Source organism: Xiphophorus couchianus, chromosome 16 (assembly GCF_001444195.1).
Source record: "Xiphophorus couchianus chromosome 16, X_couchianus-1.0, whole genome shotgun sequence".
In the NCBI taxonomy this organism is placed as follows: domain Eukaryota; kingdom Metazoa; phylum Chordata; class Actinopteri; order Cyprinodontiformes; family Poeciliidae; genus Xiphophorus; species Xiphophorus couchianus.
In genome coordinates, this window is record NC_040243.1 from 18214660 (window position 1) to 18236985 (window position 22326).

Here is a 22326-nt window from a genome sequence, read left to right on the forward strand (position 1 = left end):
CCGTGTCTTTTGTCATGGCCTCTGTTTCCTCAGAGGCTCTCTCACCGCTGCAGAGGGTGATCCCTGTTTGTGTTTGTCGCAGTCAACAAGCTCGTCTCCACGCCGTCTTTGTTTGAAGTCATCAGTAGGCGGGGAGCCACACGGACACACATGGAAACACCGGCATCCCACCACGATGCTAAATTCAGAGATAGCCTGGTGTTTAGAAGTATCATGCGCCTGTGAGTTTTACAGTAGCACAGCTGGTTGAGTACCTGAATGGCGTAGAGAAACATTGGTAAGAAGAGTATGAGAATACAGAGCAGATACCATTGGAGTTGAGCATCGGGGTTTTCAAGTCATTCCTCGTATGATTGCATTTGGACAGATGTATGACTTCTTGGCATGATGGTACACGTGCATAGCTGTGTAGCTCACTGCTGACTGGGGAGCTTTTCAAGCCAAAAGAGTCAAGTAGGTAACTGTGACACACAAACTACAAGGAGAGTGTTTGCCAAAGTTCACCTTCAGTTCCTAAGTCTCAACTTTTTCTCTCTCTCTTTTTCTTTGCACTAAGCAAAAATCATTGAACCCACTTGCCTACTCAGTTCAAGTAGGCGAGGTCAGCGTGAGTGCATTACTCAATGCGATGCTTCTGGATACAAGATGTGTTTGCAAATTGATAAATAATGCAGTTTAAATATTGAAGCTCCAAGCAAGTGGCTGTGTGAACTACAGGTTTACAGAGCATATATCACTAGCTTTCAGAACCAGAAAACCTGAAAATGTTCATCACTATACAACACAATTGTAACAGGATTTTCTAAGACGAAAAGAGGCCTCTGAATAAAGCCCACTAAAACTGGATGGTACTACCTTCAGACATTCATATTCAGTTGATTAAGATGTGTTTTCCAGTGAGATTAAAAGTACCTTTTGAAAATAACATTGAAATAAATAAACTTTTCATGAAGCCTAAGTTTCTAGGGTGAGCAGAAAATCATCGTAATGAACAGAAGTAAAGTTTGAAAGCATCAGTTCCTGTAATTTATCTATATAAATATGGTAATCACAGAACAAACTGCTCTCTTGACAAAAAGGCAATTTTTCAGTGAATATGTTGAATTTATCAAAGGTACTGGCTAAGACACAGCGGCCTTTAACAATACATCCTTTTGATTCTGTGTGTGTAGAAAATCTTTTTTGACACCCACAAATGGTTTTCTGTCAAGAGCCTTTTTCTCCTAATGATATCCCTGAATGATTATCCATGGTAAATAGCTTCAGCTATGGCAGTTTTTTCCTCCTGTGTCTGAGCCAAATGAAGGCGAGCGTGTTGGACAGTATCTCCAGTTAGTCAGCATCCAAATATCTACTCCAGTCAACATATGTGTGTACAGTAAATTAATATGTTGAGAGAACGGCAAACTAATAGTTTGGAGTCAAAACCTTATGAGTAAAACCGGGAAAAACAATTAAGACAGAGCAGCCGTTTCTGGTGGGAATGTTTTTAGGTAGAACCTGAAATTACAACCTCTAAACACTGCATGAAATTTAAATTGCTTAGTTCTCGTCGCAAGTGACCATTTTCTTCTGAAGTAAAATACAGGAAGGGCTAAGATCAACATGCGAACATTTAAATAATTCCAAAGCTTTAAAGCTTTCAGAGAGGCCCAAGGGAATTCTTTTAGGTATTTTTTGAACATTTGCGCCATTTTGGATCTCATTAAATTCAGTGGCGCTATGCTAAGTGTGTGCAGCGACACTATTGAATACATTGAAGTGAATCGGCTATGTGAAGCCTGTCATAATCTCTTGTCCTAATAGTAACCACAAAGGCGCTTATGAATGATTAGAAAGGATAACTTAAAATATAGTGCCCAGTTTGGGATGGGGCACCATATTACAGAGGAAAAACTGTTGTGTTTCATGAATTTAGCTGCATTGTGACAGAATATTTAAGTATCCACGAAGTTAGCATCAAGATGTTAATATTGTTTGGTTGAGAAAATCCTGTTAAAGATAGCGCCTGCTCATATGTACTCCAGGGAACCATAACAAAACAAATCATCACCATAACATGCGAGCATGTTGACTCACTCCAATAAAATAAAAAATGATAAAACACTAATTAAAAAAACAAAACAACAAATACGATTTCCAGCTCAATTTAAATATTCTTATAATCACATGAAAATAAGCAAACATTCTCTTTTCACAATTGCATATATTAAAACAGACAGAAATAAGTAACAGTTGTAAATTGGCATAAAGAACACATAGGCCAAGATTGTCAATAATTTAAGGTGTTTGTCTGACGGTGGATTACTGGACACAGCAGTATGCTTATCCAAGTAATTAAAAATAATGGCAAATATTCACAAAAATAACAAAAGAATGTTATAAGAGTAAAAATGCATGGCCTTCCTGGATTCGTCTCAAAGAAATTTAAACCAATGTGTTGCAACGTCTTACAGAAGAGCTTACGGAGAGCAGATTTATTAATTTTACAAGGTTCAATTCAGAGAGGAAGGTTGAGAAAACATATTTCTAAAACTTTCCATAGAAATACGTTTGAGATAAATAACGGAGGTGCAGACGTGTGCATACAGCACCACTAATTTAGACACAGAAAACAACCATTCACAAATTCTGCACTAAGAAATTTAACACGGCATCTGACTGGGAGGTCATGGAGAGTTTGGGCACCATTTAACAATTTCTTTCTGTTTGAAGCCACAAATCCACAGAGAGCAACCAAATCGTTTAGAAAATCTCAGTCTCAGCATATCGCCTTGGCAGTATTTCTATAGAACATTAATCCACAGTAACAGTACAGACAAATAAATAAGAAACAGCGCACAGTCCGCTCACATGTATATCTATAGCATTGATTCTGCAACAGAATTTGTGTTGGCACGCAGTTACTTACAAAACTATTCACACACCCAAACTTTTTCCACACTTTGTCACATTAAGACCACAAACTTTGACCAATTATATCCTGATTTTGTGCCAAAGACAAACGCAAAGCAGTGCACAGTAATGAAGTGGAAGGAAATGGACATAGGTTTAGACTTTTCTTTCAAATATTTTTCTTATTTGTAAAAGAAAATTCAAATCATATTTCACTTTCAATCTACTTCTGAATTGTGCGCTACTTTGTGTTTCTCTATTATAGAATTTCAAAGAAATTACACTGAAGTTTGTGATTACAGCGTCACAAAAAAGTGGAAACTAGCCGGGTTATAAAATACGTTTGCAATGCGATTTAAATGCTGTTTTTATTTGCTAGTTATGTGTGTGTTACTCCAGTGTTTGCAATGAGTGAAATATAATTAAGTACGGTTTAAAAAAAAAAAGGAGTCCATTGTTATGTTTGTGAGCTCATGACCGAAATCACACAGAAAATTCTGCCCGTTTTGCAGACTCATTATGATTTTCTTAAAGATTACGCAATTTGTAATTTTTAGCAAAATGGTTAAATCCACTTTTTTAACGTTTTAACCAAATATGCTTTATTGTGGTATTCTTCCAAAGAAACCTCCCGTACAGTTTTGGTTGTCGACATTCTCTTTCACAATATCTAAGCATGGATCCACAGGAATTGCACTATTTTCCACAGTTCTACAGCGATGCCTCTTCGTTCCCACACAGTCGCTGTGCTTGAGCACGTCTTTGTCTGTCTTTGGGACGTGGGACTATCAAATGTTTGGGGAGGGAAGCATTCTCCTGAGCAGGTCCGTCCTTTGTTCATATTCCCTTTTTTGCCCTCGTGGTCCATCCAGAAATTGTTACAGGTTCAGCAGACACTCGTTAGTAGTGTTACCGAGGAGATATCACAGGACAACCAGGTTACTGACAAATAAATACTTAAACCAGAGGAGTCATCCAGCTTCATCTTTGGACAATTCCCACCCTGCAACATGTTCTCCATCTGTCCCTGGAGGTAAAAACAAACAAAAAGGAAGACATGCTCAACATTTGCATTATTTTTCACAGTTCTATTTATAAGGTTAACATGGATGGGGGTCAAATTGAGGCTTTATCACAGTATTCATACAAAAATGTAACACAATATTTTTCGGTAACACTTTATTCGACGGGGTCATAATGATGAAGGAGTCTTCATGAATGTTTACGGCTGCTCTTATTCGGTAGATAATGACACTTTTAATGCAAAGTTGACACTTTTAATGTTTTAAAGTGTCATTGTTTACCGAACGACACATAATGACAACAGTCATTGACATTCATGAAGACTCCTTCACGTTTATAACAGGCGTTATGTCATGTTTATGACAGTGTTATGCACACCCCATCAAATAAACCATGTTTTCTACTGAAAGTTTTTTTCATTTTGATACACAGGCTGGTTATATAAAAGAGGTTTTTTGCTGATTTGCCCCTTATTGAAAAAGCTTAGGAGTCTAACAAGCTGATATCAGTAAGCTAATGTGTCAGATTACTGCATTTGCTTAGGTGGCAAATGATGTTACTTAACATCATTATAACTTAATAGTTACATAATCAAAGGAGTCAGTGGTTTTCCTTAGGTTTCTGCACCATGTAGTCAAGAGATATTTCCAAAAAGCTAAAAATGCCTTTCTACAAAATCTTTGTTTCAGCTGAGCAGCATCTGCTTTGGGAAGGACCATTTTAGACAGTCTTGATCTCATTAACATGACTTTAAACAATAGGAACTGTATAGAGGAACATTTCTGTGACACCAATGAAATCTTCATAGCAAACACAGATCTGTGCCTAGTTAGGATATACATCCATTTTTATTTTGCAGTCATCTGTGAGCTCACCTGGTTTTATTTCAGTCCTACATGAGCATCGCTCTCATTGCTGCCTTGCTGATCCGTTTGCGATTCTTCTTCATTCTTCTTCTCTGAGGGTTTGGACGAACCGGGAGCCTGGGGCCGGTCGGGGCCGGTGCTTTCTGCGTGGTAGTTGTGGATGTTGCTGTCTCTGTGAGATTGGAAATAAAATTTAAAACAACTGATTACGTTCACTGTAGTGAACGTTTAAATAATGTATAGTTTGACCTTGTTTTTTCAGTCACCTAGTAGTCTACTCTGTGTTTCTTTTATTCTTTTACCTGGTTTCGGTGTCGTTGTATGCAGATGATGATGCTTCCTATGTTGGAGATGCTGACTGTCTGTCTCCTTCTCTTTCAGCATTTCTTCCTCCTCCTGCTTCATTTTCTGCTGTCGCAGTAATTCCTTCTCTTCGTCCAGTCTCTTGTGGAGAAGGAGAAGCTCTTTTCTCTCAGCCTCCAATTTCTCTTCCGCGATTTGCGACATCCTTTCCACGTCTGGAGTCTCATTTTCTCTCCTTCCTGCCGCCTCTCGAGGCTCTGGATTTGGCTCTTTGGTTGGTCGGACCCTGCTCCTCGCTCTGGTTTCCTCGCTAGGATCCAACATGGCTCGAGAGTTCTCAGCGAAACCCTCAGAGAGTCCAGCAGTGTGGCTCTCAAAAGGTTTGGATTTGTCATCTAACCCTGGAGGGCTGTGTGTTTGTGTGTGTTTGTGTCCTACTTTAGGATTCCCTTCGGTGATGTTGAACCCATCTTCTCCCAACTTTGTCTTTGCTTCCACATCCACATTACCCGCTGGGGGTCCTGCATTGTCTTTAAAAACCTCATCATGCTTCATCCCGACATTTTCATGCGTCTCTATTTGCTCTTCGGTCCCAAGAAGTCTGGTGAAGTTATGATCCCAGTGCGGAGGAAAAAGAACTGTCTCCTCAGACCGAGACACGTCTTCTCCTGCAAGACTGTAGCCTTCTCCTGGCTGAGGGAAGGTGTCTCCTCTGAGATCCCAGCGCTGCCCCAGGAGATGCTCCAGATGAGCCCTCTGGTTTGGTTTCAGCTCGTCCAGCTGGTGGAGTTCATCTTTGGAGTGGACCTTCACCTTAACAGCAGAATAAAGGAGTTCAGTGGCTGTTTTCTCAAGCTCACTACAAATGCACTAAGCATGGAGCTCATAAAGCAAGTAGACGGTAATAATTCAATGCTCTTATCCAACATTTGCCTATTTGCATTTGCTTATACTTTACAAATATGCATGCAACTAAAAGGCGCTAGTTGCTTAGTGGGTTTGCTAGCATTTGTGTACACAGACACAAACCAAAGTATTTACCTCCATCTGCCAGATGTTATGACACAGATACACAGAACTCGATGTTTATATGCTCGACCAGGCTTCAACTGGCATTACCCGAGTCAAAATGTAGCTTATTACTTTGGTCAGAATGTGGGCTTGACTGACATTATTAGTCTAGGTTATGAAAAACACTACCGAGTGAAAAGTATTAAGTTAGTTATTTTGTAAGGCATCAGAAGAGGAATAAAACCTGTCAGAAACTTCTAGATAGTATTTTGTTTTCTCAGGAGGCATTTTAGTTGTTGGTTCAGGCAACAGATTACAGCAAAGTGGTTTAAAAGTATAGATTTTAATTGACAATCTCCTAATTCTATATGCATTACACATTGATTAATAATACTACCTATACCAGTTGCTTATTTAACTGTAAACTTTTATATTTTTGAGTGATTTTGCAATGTTTTTTTGGTCTGACACGCCAGTGCCAACAGATTTCCACTGTATTGCCTTGTGTATATAAAGACAACTCATTTCTGAATAAAGTTTTCTACAAATGCCAATATAAAAAGCTAAATTCAGTTGACAACATCAACTCGTTGTTTTGAATCCCGTTTAACTGCAGAGCTGTGTAACGTTGACTGCTCTCTCACCCACACCGTGTGACAACGCCTCGACTTTTTCTCATCCTTTAGTTTTAAATTGGTTACTTCTGAGTATTATAGATCATGCTGAAAAAATTGTATGTCATGTGTTATGGTGCATTTTATATGTGGCAAAATGTGTTTCATTTTAAAGCGCCTGTGTCTGAAAATTGAGAAATGTTTAATGATTTTAGAGAAGTGACAAAGAGAAGCAGATCTAAATCTATCTTAAGAAAGTACAAACTATAGTGGTGTCATTTGGAGTTCTCTGAGAAAAATCTGAATATTAGCAAGTAAAAGATTTTGACTCTGATCATTTCCACTTTTCTGCAAATTAATCCCACCCAGCTGCAGTCTCTAGCAGTAACAGCTTTCTCTACCAATAGGAGAAACAAAACCTGTCAAGAAATCCAACAAAAGGCATTTTTTTAACATTACAGTGCCACAATAAGACTAGTCTGCCTTTTAGCTACCTCTGTTCATGTGCTCTTGCACAATGAAGCTGCCAAAGCGGAACCAGCTAGTGACAGTAGCACCACTGGTTATAATGGGCCGCGGCTCACGTCGACCCCCCACTCGACGCCTACTCACCGGCTCAACTTTGTGACAACCTTTCAAGGCGTAAAAGTCAAACTCCACCCTCCTGCCTCTTCTTCACATGAATCACACAGAGGTGATAGGAAGAAAACTCAGGCCTCACTGATTTGCCGTGTTTACCTGACACGTCGACTCCCAGGATAAGCGTTTGATTGGTTGATTGGGTTTGATCGTATCTGCTGGAAGCAAACCCAATCTAAGACCACCCGCCAGATTCTGAAGCAGCGAAAAGGACCTCATGCTAACACCAGATGTTGTTTGTCAATGCCCTGAGGTGTTAAGAGATTACTTAGCAGGGCAGTAAAACTGATTAATGTATTCTGTACCCTAGTTATTAAGGTTAAACCTTTTCTCCGGATGACAGAGAACACGCAGAGTAAAAGTCGTACCTGTCCTTGCGCTGGTCCCGGGCCGAGGGTCTGATTTCGATGCGGGTAGCTGTGCAGTCTGTGAGAGGATTTCTTCTTGAGCACAGTGGGGCGCGGGGCAGGCTGACATCTGCACTCCACGTGATCCACGACCGACACCACAGCCTTGGCATAAGTGGGTCTTTTGTTGATGTACTCGATCTTCATGACCTGGAGAGGTTGAGAAGAAGACGGGAGTCACTGGGAGGTACTCTGAGTTTAAGAAAAAAAAGAAAAAAAACGTTTTGTGGGGACGCTCTGACATGGGTATATAAATATATGCTTTTTTGTACTCAAAAAGGAGCTGTTGCCAGGCAACAGATGAAGGTTAAATAACCTAAGCTGCAATTTTCTGTTGCTTCTCAGAGTGAACTACTTGAGAAGCGCAGAGAAATAAGATGCAGAACAAATTTTTTAATTTATCTTATGCGTGACTAGCCTCATCAGTGATTGGTTGGCTGTAAACTAAAAATCTTATTTTTTTCCAGTCAGTGAATGCAACATGTATAAGCACTAATGGGAAAACAACACTCGTTTATGTGGAAGTTGTTACAGAAGGAAGATGACTCAAACTAAGCTAATTTCAATTTTAGTCAGGTGATCTTTAAGAAAATCTTTGTTATAGTTTTATTAATATATATATAATGAAACACATGTTGAAACATTTTTTAATTTATGTGAAAGGTTACAAAAATGTTTTGCTATGAATTACGGTTCTTATTCTCAATTACTATCAGATAAGCTCAAAATTTGTAATACTCCAGAGGGAGTTAAAGATGACGGTGATAGCAAGAAGGCCTTCCAACATTACCAAAAATGAAGCGTCAAAAACCTGTTGAAATATGCAAAAAGCAATTATGAAACAGCTGTGACTGCACTAAAGCTAAAACATTTTTCTACTGATTATTAAAAAGGCTGCATGTTATTTACAGCATGCCATAAATGTACGTGAATGTAACATTTTACAACAGAATGCTTCTTTCTCATCGTTTTATTATGTTTTGGGAGATACCTGTCATTTCCCATCAGAAACAAACGTCTTAAATTGAAGGGAAATAATTGAACACTTAAGGCTGTTTGGGACAGGAATAACTTTGGGCTTAACTCTTCCTATTTGCTAATCATATGACGACAATGCTCATTTACCTGCAAGTATCTGGTGTGCGTGACAACAGGAACGCACTGCAGGCTCTTGGTGTTGCAGCAGCCAGAGCAGCGCTGGACTTCCACACACGGCGGCCACAGCAGAAAGTTGGCATTGCTACGGTCCAACATGGCTCTGGTGACCTCGACCACTTCTGTGCGAACTTTACACTGAGCCTGCTGGGCGGGCTGAGCGTCTGAGGGGACAAATACGACACGCTAAAGCGTCAGGTTTGATGAGCCAGACAACGCCTACTTCTCTGCTCGAGAGTTTGAGTTTTTCTGTTGTTAACACACAAGGACGTGTCTTGAAAAGAAACACTGAGGAGGTTTCATTCAAAGATTAGGCCAGTTGTAGATCACTGTCTGGAAATGTTGAGTTCTGCTTCATGAGAACAATGACAAAAAGGTTAATGGGAAAAGATTTTCCCTCTGTCACAAAAACTATGAATCATCTCCCAGACGTACTGACAGAGCATTCTTTAGCCAACATAACGAGTTTCTTTATGGGAGAAACAATGCAGAAATATGTAAAAAAAAAAATGATCAGAGCAAACCTCAACAAACCCCCACCACCAAATAAAAAGAGGTTTGACTCACCAAGGCTGCGTGGAAGTCTGTGACCTCCGTTGGCTGCAGAGTTAGCTTCCTCCTCATCTGAGGCAACGACATGAACATCATTTATCCCATTAGAAGAAGACAAATAAAATGCTCACTGTGCACAGAAACCAGGGGTGGAGCATCATAATACACTATGGTTTTAAAATGTCTTGTTTTAATGTTTTTGTTGTATTTTCTTTAACCTTTACTTTACCATTTTAGTCCCATTGAGATCAAAGATCTGTTTTATGAGGAAGACCTGGCCAAGATGTAAAATTTAATATAAAAGTTTTTATAGTTAAAACTCCTCCTAATAAAGAAAGGGCAGAACCAAACTGTGGTTTTTCCAGCTGTGCAGAGCATAGAGTTAATGTGGTGCCGCACCTCCCCGACCCGTTACTGTGCACTGTCTGTAAGCTGGCTAAAAAAAAATAATGAAAAATGGAAAGTTTGGAAACATTTCCAGTAAAGGAAAACCTGGGAGTCTTGCTAAGATCAAACTTTTTTAAAACTACAGTTAAGATGCAACAGATGTGAAACACCTGAGCAGCTGGAGCAACTAATTAACCGGCTGACATCAGCTCACTGTAGTCGTGTTTCTCTATAAAGAGCACAACAGTAGGTTTTATCATCCCGCCGTTAACGATACTGCTTTGTATCTATGAATCGGTACTCCATTAATCTGTTATTTATGGAACCTCGACTACATTTAATCAACTCGAGTTAAAAATCTAAAATATTTTAAGGGAATCTACACTAATGCTGTGTGCTTAGTTAAATAAATTGACTAATTTTGACTCAATTGGGCTCAAAATGTTCACAAATACTACATAATAATCAAAACAAACTAATAAATAAAATAATGTCATTATTCCGGGACGTTCAGCTTTGTGAGTGTGCTCTTATTTTGAAATGTCCCCTGTCCCTTATGCTTTGATGCGGGTGATGTTTTGAAAGATCAGAGCCAGTAAAGTTGGCCGAAATATGACAGGAGAGGTGAAATGAGCATCGCCCGACCGTTCGTCTGTGTGTATTGACATGTAATGTGCCAGGGACGTGCAAAAACTTTATCAAACATATTCTTTTTGTATAAAAATCTAAAAAATGAATCACATTAAAACCAGGGATCTCAAGAGATGTTGCTGCTCAGTTGAAGTGCATTACTGGATTTAGATGCCAGTTCACTAAAGAGCTTTTGGTTCCACTTTAATCTTGAATGTGATTTGAACTGATTCCACGTGTCTGCAAGACGGAAAAGAAAGAAAACAAAAAGCTTTGGGTCTTTACCTACGGAGTCAGTGAGCAGCAGCAGCTGGAGGTCCTCTATGGAGTTGATGGGGCTGTTTCTAACCAGCTCCACCAGGGCTGCAGGCAGAGCGTCCTCCTACCACACAAACAGAAACAAAATCAGCCCAAATAACAAACACAAAACCAGAAAAGCAGACATAATGTATTCAGAAGCTCGCATGAGCATAAAAAGTAAAAAACAATTCAGTAGGCGATGGAAAAAAAAACGCAGCAACATCTACGATTGTCTTTAAAAGCCTCTAACCAAATATTTCCAGAGTATCACACCAGAAACCACTGAACGGCTCTACTTTGTGATTCTAGAGATTTGACTGTGGGTTTAACCCCCCCTCTCATCCTCCTGGGTCATTAATGGGCAAGAGACAGCCTGCAAGGGAGGGGGGGGTTAACCAAAGCAGACACACAATGGTCACTAAGAGCAGGGTGAATGACTATTGGCGTTGTGTCCTCTCATCTGCTAACATTTAGGGGTCAAAGGAGCAGGCGAGGAGTCAGGAAGTGGGGGAAGGAGTGATACAGAGAGAGGATGAGAGAAGGGAGGTGCATATGGATAAAAAAAGAAGAAGAAGAAGGGGGGGGGATAATAGATGAGTAAGAGAGAGGCTGAAATGGACGAGAATCAGACGAGAGTCGAGAACCTTAACTTTGGTTTAAATGGTGTTTGGAGAGGTGAAGCTCATTTTAAACAAGCTGCGCTGCAAACTGCGATGAAAGCTTTAATGAGTGCAGTGTAACAGACTGCGTTTCATTCAGGACATAATAAACCCCAGCAGCTCGCAGCCATCCATGCATGAACATGTACTCTGCCCACACCGTTCTCCCATCGACATCCACCCTCCGCCTCCCTCGATTATTGGTCGACTTCCCGGGCAGGCGGCGGGGGAAATGCCCGCTGTGTTCCACTCGCATCCCTTTCCACCGGCTCCACCGATGCCCCTGAGGACTCACCGCGATTATTTCCCCCTCTCGGCCGACGGAGCGCGCCAGGCGGCTCGGCTAATTGAGTCTGACGGTAATTGCGGCGTGTGTTGCCTTTTGTTCGCCGCTGTGCCTGCTGTCGCTGCAATTTGTGTCCAAGCAGGAAATATTAAATAAACACCTTCGGCTCTGGTGAACAGACAGATGCGGAGAGGGCCGCCACAAATTGTAAACACGCATTAATTGTGGTGAGTGTGCAAATGGGGACGAATAGGACAGCAGATGTCAGTGAAACTTCTGCTTTATAGGTGGTTTTTATGAGATGTTTGCACACCAAACCCTACAAGTTCAGTCCCTCCATCCTCACTGTGGTTTACAGAAGTCTTTAAACTTTCTCTAAGGTTGAAGGGGATTTTATTTGGTGAGGCAATATTGTAAAATAGAATGTAATTGAGGAGGGATATAGGCATTTTTTATTAATAATTGTATGAAAAAGATGTTTAGGATTTGCCCAGCACCCCAGTAGTCAACTCTTTGTAACGCAACCTTTCACTACACTTACCATTTTTTATGGGTCTGTCTCTACAAGATAACCTTAACCCTAACCCGAATATTCTTAACTATATTCTCAATTGGACTTAGGTTTGGACTTTGACTGGGCCATTCTTGCACATAAACATGTTTGGATCCAACCCAGAAATGACCAACACCGCTCTTCTAAAGCCGCTGTCAGTTTTCTGCATGTGCTCGAGTTCTGCAGAGGCCTTCGTTGGATTCAGGCAACATCTACATATACAATAAATCGTCTCTAAATCTACAAAATATCTAACAAAAATGTACATCCGACATCTTTTGAACCAGGACAAAATGTGAAAAGATACTTCCAAAAGAAACCTTCAGATTAACCCACGTCTAATAAACGGTTTCTGTCAATCACATGGCATTCTTCTAAATTGTCCTCCCTTCCCACAAGATAAACTATATTCTGCTGCAGATCTGCAGCCGTCTAACTTTTTTTTAAAAAACACCAATTTTGTCATAAACCAGTCGTTATCGCCTGAAGCGCCATCTCATTTCCCTGCAGACGCCCTGAGGAGTCCCAGGTACAGGCAGCGGCTGCAGCTCCGGAGGAGGGAGAACATCTAATTGCAGATAATTATGGGGGTCGAATTTGCTGGCGGCAGCCACAGCACATGTGGGAGGTTTCACATGCAGGCCAGAGAGCGTGCCAACACGTGCGCGACAGAGCAGCTCAATCTACCCCACTGTCACAGTTCAGTTTACCTCTCAGCCGGAAGCCTGGCGCAAGAACGTTTTTGAATATTTCAAACTTTTATCCAGAACACATAACGACAGTTCGCTAACTTTCTCTTTGACCTACAGAGCAGCACAGCGGCGTTCCGTGTCCCCGCTGCGAGAATCCTTGATCTTTTTCAATTTAGACCCGGGGAATTCCTGGCTGTGTTCCTCAAAGCTGTAGCAACTTTCCCCCATAAAGCACTGTCAGATTTGAAATTTCCTTTCTGTGTGATGCCAGCCTAACGGCAGAAAATGAGAAGACGGCTTGATGACGGGAAGCTGAAGTCATCCCTCACAGATCAAACATCTACCTTTTTGTGAGGGTCTATTTACATTCATCGTATAAATGCGTCTTTTTTTTTTTTTACACCAGGATAACAGAGTGCGTAGCGCCACCTCCCTTGACCGACTAGGTTGATTTGTACTTCAACCCAGTTTAGATTTGGAGGTCAGTGGCACAGGATGATTGTTGTGGAAGAGGACTCGCCTCGTTCAGATGAAATCTGCAAGCGGAAGCAGAACAGCTGATAAAATGCAACCCCTTATCGGCAGAGAAATTTCTGCCTGTTTTTCCTTTTTATTTCTGGTCAAGCCTCACTTGACCTACATAGGACCCCTGGTGTGGTTTGGGTTTCCTGTTTGAACAGAGCTGATGGTCAGATTTCACCCATCTCTCTCTCTCTCTCTCTCTCTGATTGTTTTGGGGAGAAAACTTCATCTACAGATTAGTGCTGTAATGAAGCCAATCTTAAGATTTACATTCAATCAGTTTTAATGCAGTTTGATAAGGAAAACAAAAATAAAAATCTTGTCTTTTGAGCTGCACGTGTGTGCTGTCTTGCCTTTTGTGTGTGTCTTTTGTTTCCCTGTGTTTTCCCCCTGCGTGTGACGGCTCTGGTGGCAAACTTGCTCTACAAACTGGTTACAGTCACATATTCTTCCTGTTGCACAGCTGACTACTGAATTAATGGGACGGACGATTGCGTGTGTTCTCCCAACACCTGTGTGGTCTTGTTCCTGGTACTCCAGCTTCCCCATATCATTAAAAAAAACATGCATATTAGTTTAATTGCGCTCTCTTTATCTCTCTCTCAAGTGTGTATGGGTATAATTATTTATGTGAATAAGTAGGGGTGTGCACTACCTATTCACTCCCCTCCAATCATTCAAGAAAAAACTGGACTCCCAAATTGTAACCCAGGAGTTTGTTAGAGACCATGAACGCATCACGTCCAACCACGTGGAGACAACAGCTTCCAATTAGCGTCCATCCCAAATTTCTCCCACATTTCTGTGTTTTGGGTCTATCTAATGAGGAAAATGAGCGGAGTTGTCTGTAACAACAAGCCACCTCACATGGAAACCTTTTATTATAAGAGTATGTTGAAGCAGGTGCACTTATTCTGAATATCCTTTCTATATAAACATAATACAACAACAACAAAAAAAGGTAGGACATAAAAAGTTTAACCCATTTCAAGGTTGTTGCGGTGACACATGTTAATATTGGGCAAACATATATGATCGTATATCTCAATAATGCGACCCATTATAAAAGTTTAAGGTGTAGCTACGTTTTCTGCGTTGTTTCTAACGTGGTGCGGCATTTTTAACAGGTGTCAGTAAACTTTTACTGGTGATTTCCCCCCCCCCCCCCCATTTTTATTTTTATTTTTTATTTTTACTTACCTCGGCCACGCCAAACCGCGCACACGCCGCCAGCCACGCGAGCAGCAGCAGCTGGACCCACGAGCTCATCTTGCTGCCCAGCCTCGAGCCTCTCCAACGGACCGGGCATTTATGGAGGCGCGAGCGAGCCTCTCTCCTCAGCTCGGCGCGCGGAGAGGAGGAGGAGGATGAGGATGAGGATGAGGATGAGGATGAAGAGGACAGCGGCTCGGCTCGCGGAGCTGCGCGCGCCTGTGAGCTCCGTCCCGTTGCGTGCAGAGTCCGCGGATGAAGAAGAGCGAGAAGGCGCCGCAGCCTCTTCTTCTTTTCTCCTCTTTAAAAAGTAAATCCGCAGCGATAATAAAGCTCCGGCTTTCTTTTCTTCTTGTTGGTGTTGTCGTTTTTAACCCAATATGTTCCTCTTAGCCTCGGTTGTAAAGTCACCAAGAATTCACCTTGCTCCGTGTTGTTTCATGGAAGAAAGAGAGTTCATAATTCAGTTGTTTTTTTTAAAAAACAAAACAAAACTCAGGAACATTCCTATGGCCAAAGGTCCAAACTTCACGAAGACATGCGGATGAACAGCAACACAGAGTATGAAATGTTCTGTTTTTTAAGTATCCCTTTGTTAACATGGCATTTTAGAAATAGTCTAAAGACACAAAAAAATTAAAAATCAACCTAAAGTCCATCCTCCATTAACCGTGATGCGTCTCAAAAATCCAGGTTTCCTGCTGAAATTTACTGCGGTAGCTCAGAGTGGTAGTTTGCGCTCTTCTTCTTCTTCTTCTCCTTCCAAGGAGTCTTATCAGGGAGCAAAGTGCTGTGTGGCTTCTGCCCTGGACCAGCCTGATTACGCGGCGGTGGTGCTGTTGCTGCTGTGAGGAAGGGCTGGTTCCCAGCAGACCCTAATGCTCGGCTTTTTCCTCTCTCTCCCGCCCCCTGCCTGAAGAAAAGGCCATAATCCGCCTGCAAACCAGCGACATCGTGGTTGATGCGCAGCAGTCGCCCTCAATCTTGATTCATGCAAATATTTGTGTCGTTTTTGCTTTGTTTTAGTGTGTGTGTGTGTGTGTGAGAGAGAGAGAGAGGGCACGCGCTTGCTGTCCTGCTGACTTTAGCGCGTGCTACTTAAGATAAGAATAAATGGTAGTGTGTGTGTGGGTGTGTGTGTTATTTATACATTTAATGAGAAGTTAGAGATGGAAAAAGTATTTATTTGCCGAGTAATTTCCCTTTTTGGGGATATATTTGACATATTCCTGCTATTTTAAAGTTGTTAGAAAGTTATATTGTTTAGGGGGGGAATAACAAACCAAGTGTAAATTTGAAATCCTATAATCATATTGTTTGCTCCAAACACACTTTTGTCTCTGTGAACAAAAAGCTAGTTTTACGATCTGGCGTTAGTATCAGGGAACAAATGAAATACAGATGAACTATGGGAATTGAAGTCTTTTTTTATTATTATTTCAATGTACAAACACCAGCAGTTCAATAATAGATTGTAGGATGTTAAAAACAGCTCTAAAATTCCAGGTTAACAGGTTTATTAATAGAAAAATGGAAACTTTTGGAAAGCAAAAGGACTTTTTTCTTCTTTTTTTTTTACACAAAATAAAATCGGACACACCTCAAAATGTGATTCTACAAAGTGTTGACTCAGGAGATTGACTTTAATCATTTTTGGTGGTTAGATACAATAAAATAAAAATGAAAAAAGTAAAATTTGGCAAAGGATTTCAAGTGTAGTGCATACACACTGTAACTCTAAATTCAGCCTATTTCACAATCCCTGTTGGAAATGCTTCCTTGGAGAAGTCAGCAGGAGAGTTGCTAAGGGAAATTACCATTTTTTTTTATTGTTCTCTCCATTCATGTCACCTCCAGCCAACCTATCAGGACAGAGAAAGGTGTATCTAAATACCACAGGAGTTATTCTAAGAGTCCTGACCTTTGATGGTCACTCATGTTTAGGGAGCATTTCTGAACAATGCCCAGCTTCAGGTCTGCTTGAGTGCACAACGAAGGCCCAAAAATAGCAAATCATCCAGACGATGTTACGTTCTTAATGTTAGGAGACAGGTGGGAAAGAGCAGGAAAAGCTTTTTTTTAATTTATTTTATTTTCCTAAAAATGACTTAAAGTGTGTAACTGAAGATTCAAAAGCAGCTGCAGCCCCCTGTATGATGCTAACATTATGGACTTCTGTTCATTTTAGGCTTTCCGTTTTAGAGGCCTACTATTTCTTTTGTTTTGTTTTTTTGTAGGAATTGATGACAAGCTTTCCATTTTTTAAAAATGGATGTAAAAGTTGAACTTATGTCATATGCAGCTCAAATATATTTGGCTTGATGACCCCTTTGTACAGCTTGGAGGCGATTCTGGTCCCACGGCGTGAGATTCAGAGAAAGATTCAGTGTCTCTGCTTAGTCCACACACAATCCACATACAATTATAAATACTTTGCATCTGCTTTGCAGCATAATTCTGGCTGAATTTATGACCATTCCTCTCATCAGAAACTGCCGCCCTTTGCCTCAATTGGTTGGCGTCTGCTTGAAATCAACTTCAAGCCTGACTGACATTCGCAGCTGTCCAGGAGCGGTTTTGTGGACAGGAGAAGACAAAGTTTGCTCTATTCAGCCTCGTGGATGGAAAGATTGTTTGGCGTAGTCAAGGTAATGCCTTTGAACCAAAGAAAACTGTACCAACTGTCAAGCAGCGTCATGTCAAGTCGCTGTTTGGCAGCTGGCAGGTTTTGGGGCATCGTGCAAAGGTGAAAGAAAACTGGAGAGGGAGGGCTTCACCTCAAATCAACAGCTGGAAGGTTAAGAGCAAACGATCCTACACACACACATCCACACACACACATTCAACATCTGGAATAGGTCAAACATTTTAAAATCAAACTAACTGAAAGACCTCTGCGCAACTTTCTAAAGCACGTTTACAGGGTATGCATGACTTTAATAATGTACATATCGGTTTTTGACTCTGTGTGGCTAATGAAAAAACCCCAACAAATTCAAAGCGGTCCACTCAGTTCTTGCTTTTAGAATAACAAAGTGTCCCAAATCAACAATTAACCCACCACCCCCCAGAAGTGAATGATATTCCGTTTAAGGAATGTTCCAGCATGCCGCTCTTCCAGTTTCACCGTAGCCCCGGCGAATAATAGGATGCCATTGTTTTTCTAACAAGACTGCATGGAGGAAACGGCATGAGCTGTGCGGCTATATTTACACCGCATTTCATATTTGTACGTTTCGCCAAGGCCACTGGCAGTTTGCTGGCTTAGGATACTATAGCGCCGCGCAACACACAGGAAGTAGTGGTGACGTTAAGGGAAACGGTGACCGTAGCTGCTCATGAATATTTAAAAGTGGACCTAATAGTTTGCACACATTTTGAAAAAGAGGGGAGGTGAAGCTTTAAGTTGGACTTTTTCATGCAACTTTAATGGATTCTTGTTTCGTTCATGCACGTTTTTAAGCTGTCAAACGTGTAAAATCAGGTCAAATTAAAACGTAGAATCGGCAATGGTGGATTGGATGACATGGAGAAATGCAGATTATGCTTTATGTTCAAACTATGGCTGATTTACAACTGTGTGTTTGGTTTCTAAGGAGAGGAAAGAGGAGGAGGAAGAGGGAAGAGGATGATGAGGAGGAGGAGGGGAGAACAGGTTCCCGACTAGAGGCAGGGTTTTTCCCTGCATTCATATCTCTCTGACGTGGATTTCCCCCCTTGCCCCCCACACACACACCTGTGACTGTAAAATCCCACCACCATCGCAGTGAGAGAAAGACATCCATCAACAACAACAACAATAAAAATAATAATAATAATAATACAGACCTTTGGGCACTTAAATAACTTCTAAACAACATAATATAGGAGAAAACATAAGATACAGAAACCCTTCAGCTGTGAGTTTGACAATGAGGAACAGCAAAAACAAACACAAGTCTATGATTTAAACTAAAATGTTTAAATCATCTATTTATTTTAAATAAATAAATAAATATTTATTTATTTTTTACTGACGACAACTTAATATAAAACAGAGAAGCATGTCGGAGGCGCCTGTACCCTGAGCAAGAAGCTGAACTCCTGCGACCCGTCAGAGTGAGTCCACACTTGTTAAATTCAAGGAAATTAATGAGATCTCGACCTCAACTATTGCATATCTCTACACACACACACACACACACACACACTCGGTGCCCTGTGCCAGCCGTCGCTTGAACCACGAAAAGCGAGGACAGAAGCCCCTCTATGTTAACAAACCGAGTGAGAAATGACAGCGCTCGCTCAAACATTTAGGAGCTTTTCAGAAGATCCGGTGAAGGTCACAGCACCATGAACCAATCCTCCATTTCAACAATGGCTGCATTTGATTTCATCCCTCGTTTTTTATTTGTCCTCTTCCACTGAAAAGCTCCAGTGGTTAATTTGACGCAGTAATCGCATAGCTGAAGTCAACCCCCTCCCTCCATCTTCACCTCCACCTCCACCTCCACCCGTGTGGATTCTTTGTTTTCCAGCTGAAGAACAGGATTCGACTCTGTTTGTGTTGCCACGTCTCGGCCGAGATGCTGCTTGCGACACGCCGTCTTGGTCAGGACGGGTCAACCTGTCCGATTAGTCACAGGGATAGTCTGTCTCCAAAGCGTGTCTCTGGGATTATCATGCAAAAAGTCATCGGTTGACCCCTTCCCAGATTGACTGCTCCCTCCGGGTCTCAGGTTGCTCTGACGCAAGAATGTGGCTGAATTCAGAAAATGAAGGAGAGTTTGATCATATGCAACGGCATGTTTGGGAGTTTAAACAAAGGTGTTTGTACAGCAACCCTCAAACTCACCTTCTTGGACTGAACTGTTCATTTTGGACTTCATCAACATCATGAACGTCCTCAAAAAGTCAGCCGTAGCAAAAATATATTGAAAAAACGACCCATTTAAGGGGGCAGCATTATGTGAAACCAACGTTTTTTGAGTTTTACACAATGTTATAATGTTACTCCCTCATCAGAAACACACCTGGAGTGTTGCCTTGATTCGTGCTTGTTTGAGAAATCCAAGAATCTCCCGTGGCAACAATTCAGCTGTGCAAAACGCTTGGCAGGTATAGCGTCGCCTTCGAGGCTTTTTCCAAGCTTCCGCCTCACGCAGCTGTCCTCCTCCGCTCCTCAGCTCCTTCAGACTAGCCAGCAGCAATTAGCAAACACCTGGTGGAACTGAGCACCAGCTGAGCTCATGATAGCAGCTACTTCTCAGGGAAAAGCTGGTAAAAACGTTGCTAAAAGGTTAATTGAGAAGTGATGTTGTGATGGCTTCCTGAAAACAGAGTCAGAAAGAGCAGGTGTTTCTTAAAGCGACAGAGGCCCAATTTCAGGGCGCTAAATGACCAAGTAAAATTTCTTTTAAGTCATATTTGATATGTATATATATGCCAGCAGGTAACAAAAATGGCACCATGTGGCTGGAAAACACATAACGCTGCCCTTTTAAACTCTTAAAATATAAATAAATAGGCGTCTCTGCATTAAGCTAACCTCTTTTCACATTAATGTAATACGGCGCTTTTATTTGATTGATAAAATAATATTTATGCACCCAACTGTTTTCTTAAAGGCTCTAGAGTCTAAAGGACCTCGTTAAAAACATTTTCAAGTCACTTTTGGCAGTTTAAGTCCAACACTTCCACACCTGTTGAAAACCAATTACACTGAAATTCTCCTCAGGTGCGTTTACAAGCAAACCTGAGCTGAGAGTTAAGGCGTCTCAAAGACCCCCGTGCCTCGGTGAGGGCCTGTCGGCGGCAGGGAACCAGCACGGGGCGACTGAACGCACAACACTGAGACAAAGACGCACCGATTCGGGGAAGGAATCGGAATGCAGAAGCAGAGGATGGACATTCAGATATGAAATCCAAGTGTTGTGTTGAAGGCTAATTTATAGGGCTAATCGCTGCTAAACCTGAGATACTTTTACTTTTGCATTTAAACGTAATTTGGTCTTTCATTGGTAAGACTTCAACATTTCTTTATAACAAATAAAACTCATCGATTCTGGTGTTTCGATTGAGCAAAAGAGTGTGCTCTGCTTCACCACACAGTTCCTTCACCTATGTTCTCTTTATCTGTCAGTATTTGCTTTGCAGACTTGCTCGAACTCTGCTGGATGCCCATTTGCTGGTCGAGACGTTGCGATGACACAGAGAGAGAGCGAGCGAGGACGGACCACACCGAGCTGCCGGGTGTAAACACCTCTGTGAGGAATGCCATGGTTTTGTTCAGCTCCAGGAATCTGTATACAGCAGCATTCCTCCCCTCCCTATCCTGCTGTACAGGGAGACTGTGCTGCAGTGGCTCTAATGAAAACCACCGGCTTACTGTACTCAACCACAACGTATAATTAATAACACTGTACACACGCGGGGGGGAAAAAGTGCCTTTCTTTACCTGAGCTCTGAGTTTGTTGGTTTTTCTTCTGTCTTTCAGTTGATTTCACGGTTTGTGCCAGCCTTAGTTTAGTGATTTTATACACGCATTAGCAAAAACGCTCGATTCTAGAGCTAGCATTAGCACTGCGGCGAAGCTGGCTGCTACAGGAAGTCAGAAAAGTCACAGTTTCAAGCTTCCGTGAGGGATTGCTTCACAAGTAGCAGGATTATTTGTAAACCGTTTACATTATTGCCCCCTCGACAAAGATTTCAACAACTGTTCACAGGACTTGGGTTGCGACAAACTTCACTTGTTCCCATGAGTCAGTTTCGACGGTTCAGTGACTCTCTGCATTCATGGCGCTTTGATTTTTATGTTGCAACCACAGATTTCCATGTATTTTACTGGGATTTTATGTGACAGACTAACACAAATAAGTACATAACTGTGAAGTGGAAGCAACAGATTTTACATTTAAGCATGAAAACTGTGAGTTCATTGCTATTCAGTCTTTCTAATTCAGTATTTTGTGAGAGTTTTTTTCAGGGAGTGCCTCCACCAGCTGCTTTGCTCAGTCAGGTTGGACCAAGAGCGCCTGTGAACGTCCAGTTTTAAAGTTTTGTCTCAAATTTGTAATTGAGTTTAGGTCAGGGCTTCTAACACCTGAACCTTTTTATTTTTTGCACCCTTCAATGGTATTTATTTTATTTGATGAATATCCCCTTCGTTTAGATCCATCCGCACTGTAAAAATAAAAAAGAAACGTCTCTATTTTACGGTAAACTACCGGCAGCTGTGGTTGCCAGAATTTGACCATAAATATAAGTGTTTTAAAATATAAGTACGGTAAGATTCATATTTATACAGTAAAATTCTGGCAACCAGTAAACTACTGTAATTTTTTTTTTTTTTTACAGTGCATCTTCCCATTAACTGTGACCAACTTTTCTGTCTTTAGCATTTCAGCATCTTTTCCCACAAGTTTGCTTGTATTAAACCTTAACCCGGACGCATTATGACTTTCTTACATCAACAGCTTTCTTTTTGCCACTCCTCCATGAGCTATGAATCTCTGCAGCTCCTCCAGAGTTAAAATACGGTTATTTGCTCCCTCTTAAAGGTCTTCTTGCTCAAAGCGGCAGTGTGAGTGGACGGCCATGTTTTGGCAGGTTATCAGTTCTCCTAAATTTGTTTTAGGATCA

General features: G+C 41.3%; 1 protein-coding gene across 2 annotated transcripts in view; it reads right to left on the reverse strand.

The window, feature by feature from the left end:
- Positions 1-2144: 2144 nt before the first annotated feature.
- The window catches only part of pdgfbb (platelet-derived growth factor beta polypeptide b), a 33528-nt gene continuing 13346 nt past the window's right edge, over positions 2145-22326 (reverse strand). The window contains exons 2-9 of one of the 2 annotated variants that reach the window (XM_028042334.1): positions 14695-15462; positions 10768-10864; positions 9481-9537; positions 8884-9077; positions 7720-7908; positions 5087-5900; positions 4794-4956; positions 2145-3922 (exon numbers count right to left, since the gene is read on the reverse strand). In XM_028042334.1, coding sequence (XP_027898135.1) covers positions 4811-4956; positions 5087-5900; positions 7720-7908; positions 8884-9077; positions 9481-9537; positions 10768-10864; positions 14695-14763 — 1566 coding nt within the window. In that variant the 5' untranslated portion in view covers positions 14764-15462 and the 3' untranslated portion in view covers positions 2145-3922; positions 4794-4810. Of the gene's footprint in view, positions 3923-4793; positions 4957-5086; positions 5901-7719; positions 7909-8883; positions 9078-9480; positions 9538-10767; positions 10865-14694; positions 15466-22326 lie in introns of both variants that reach the window. The other variant, XM_028042333.1, reaches the window with a different exon arrangement.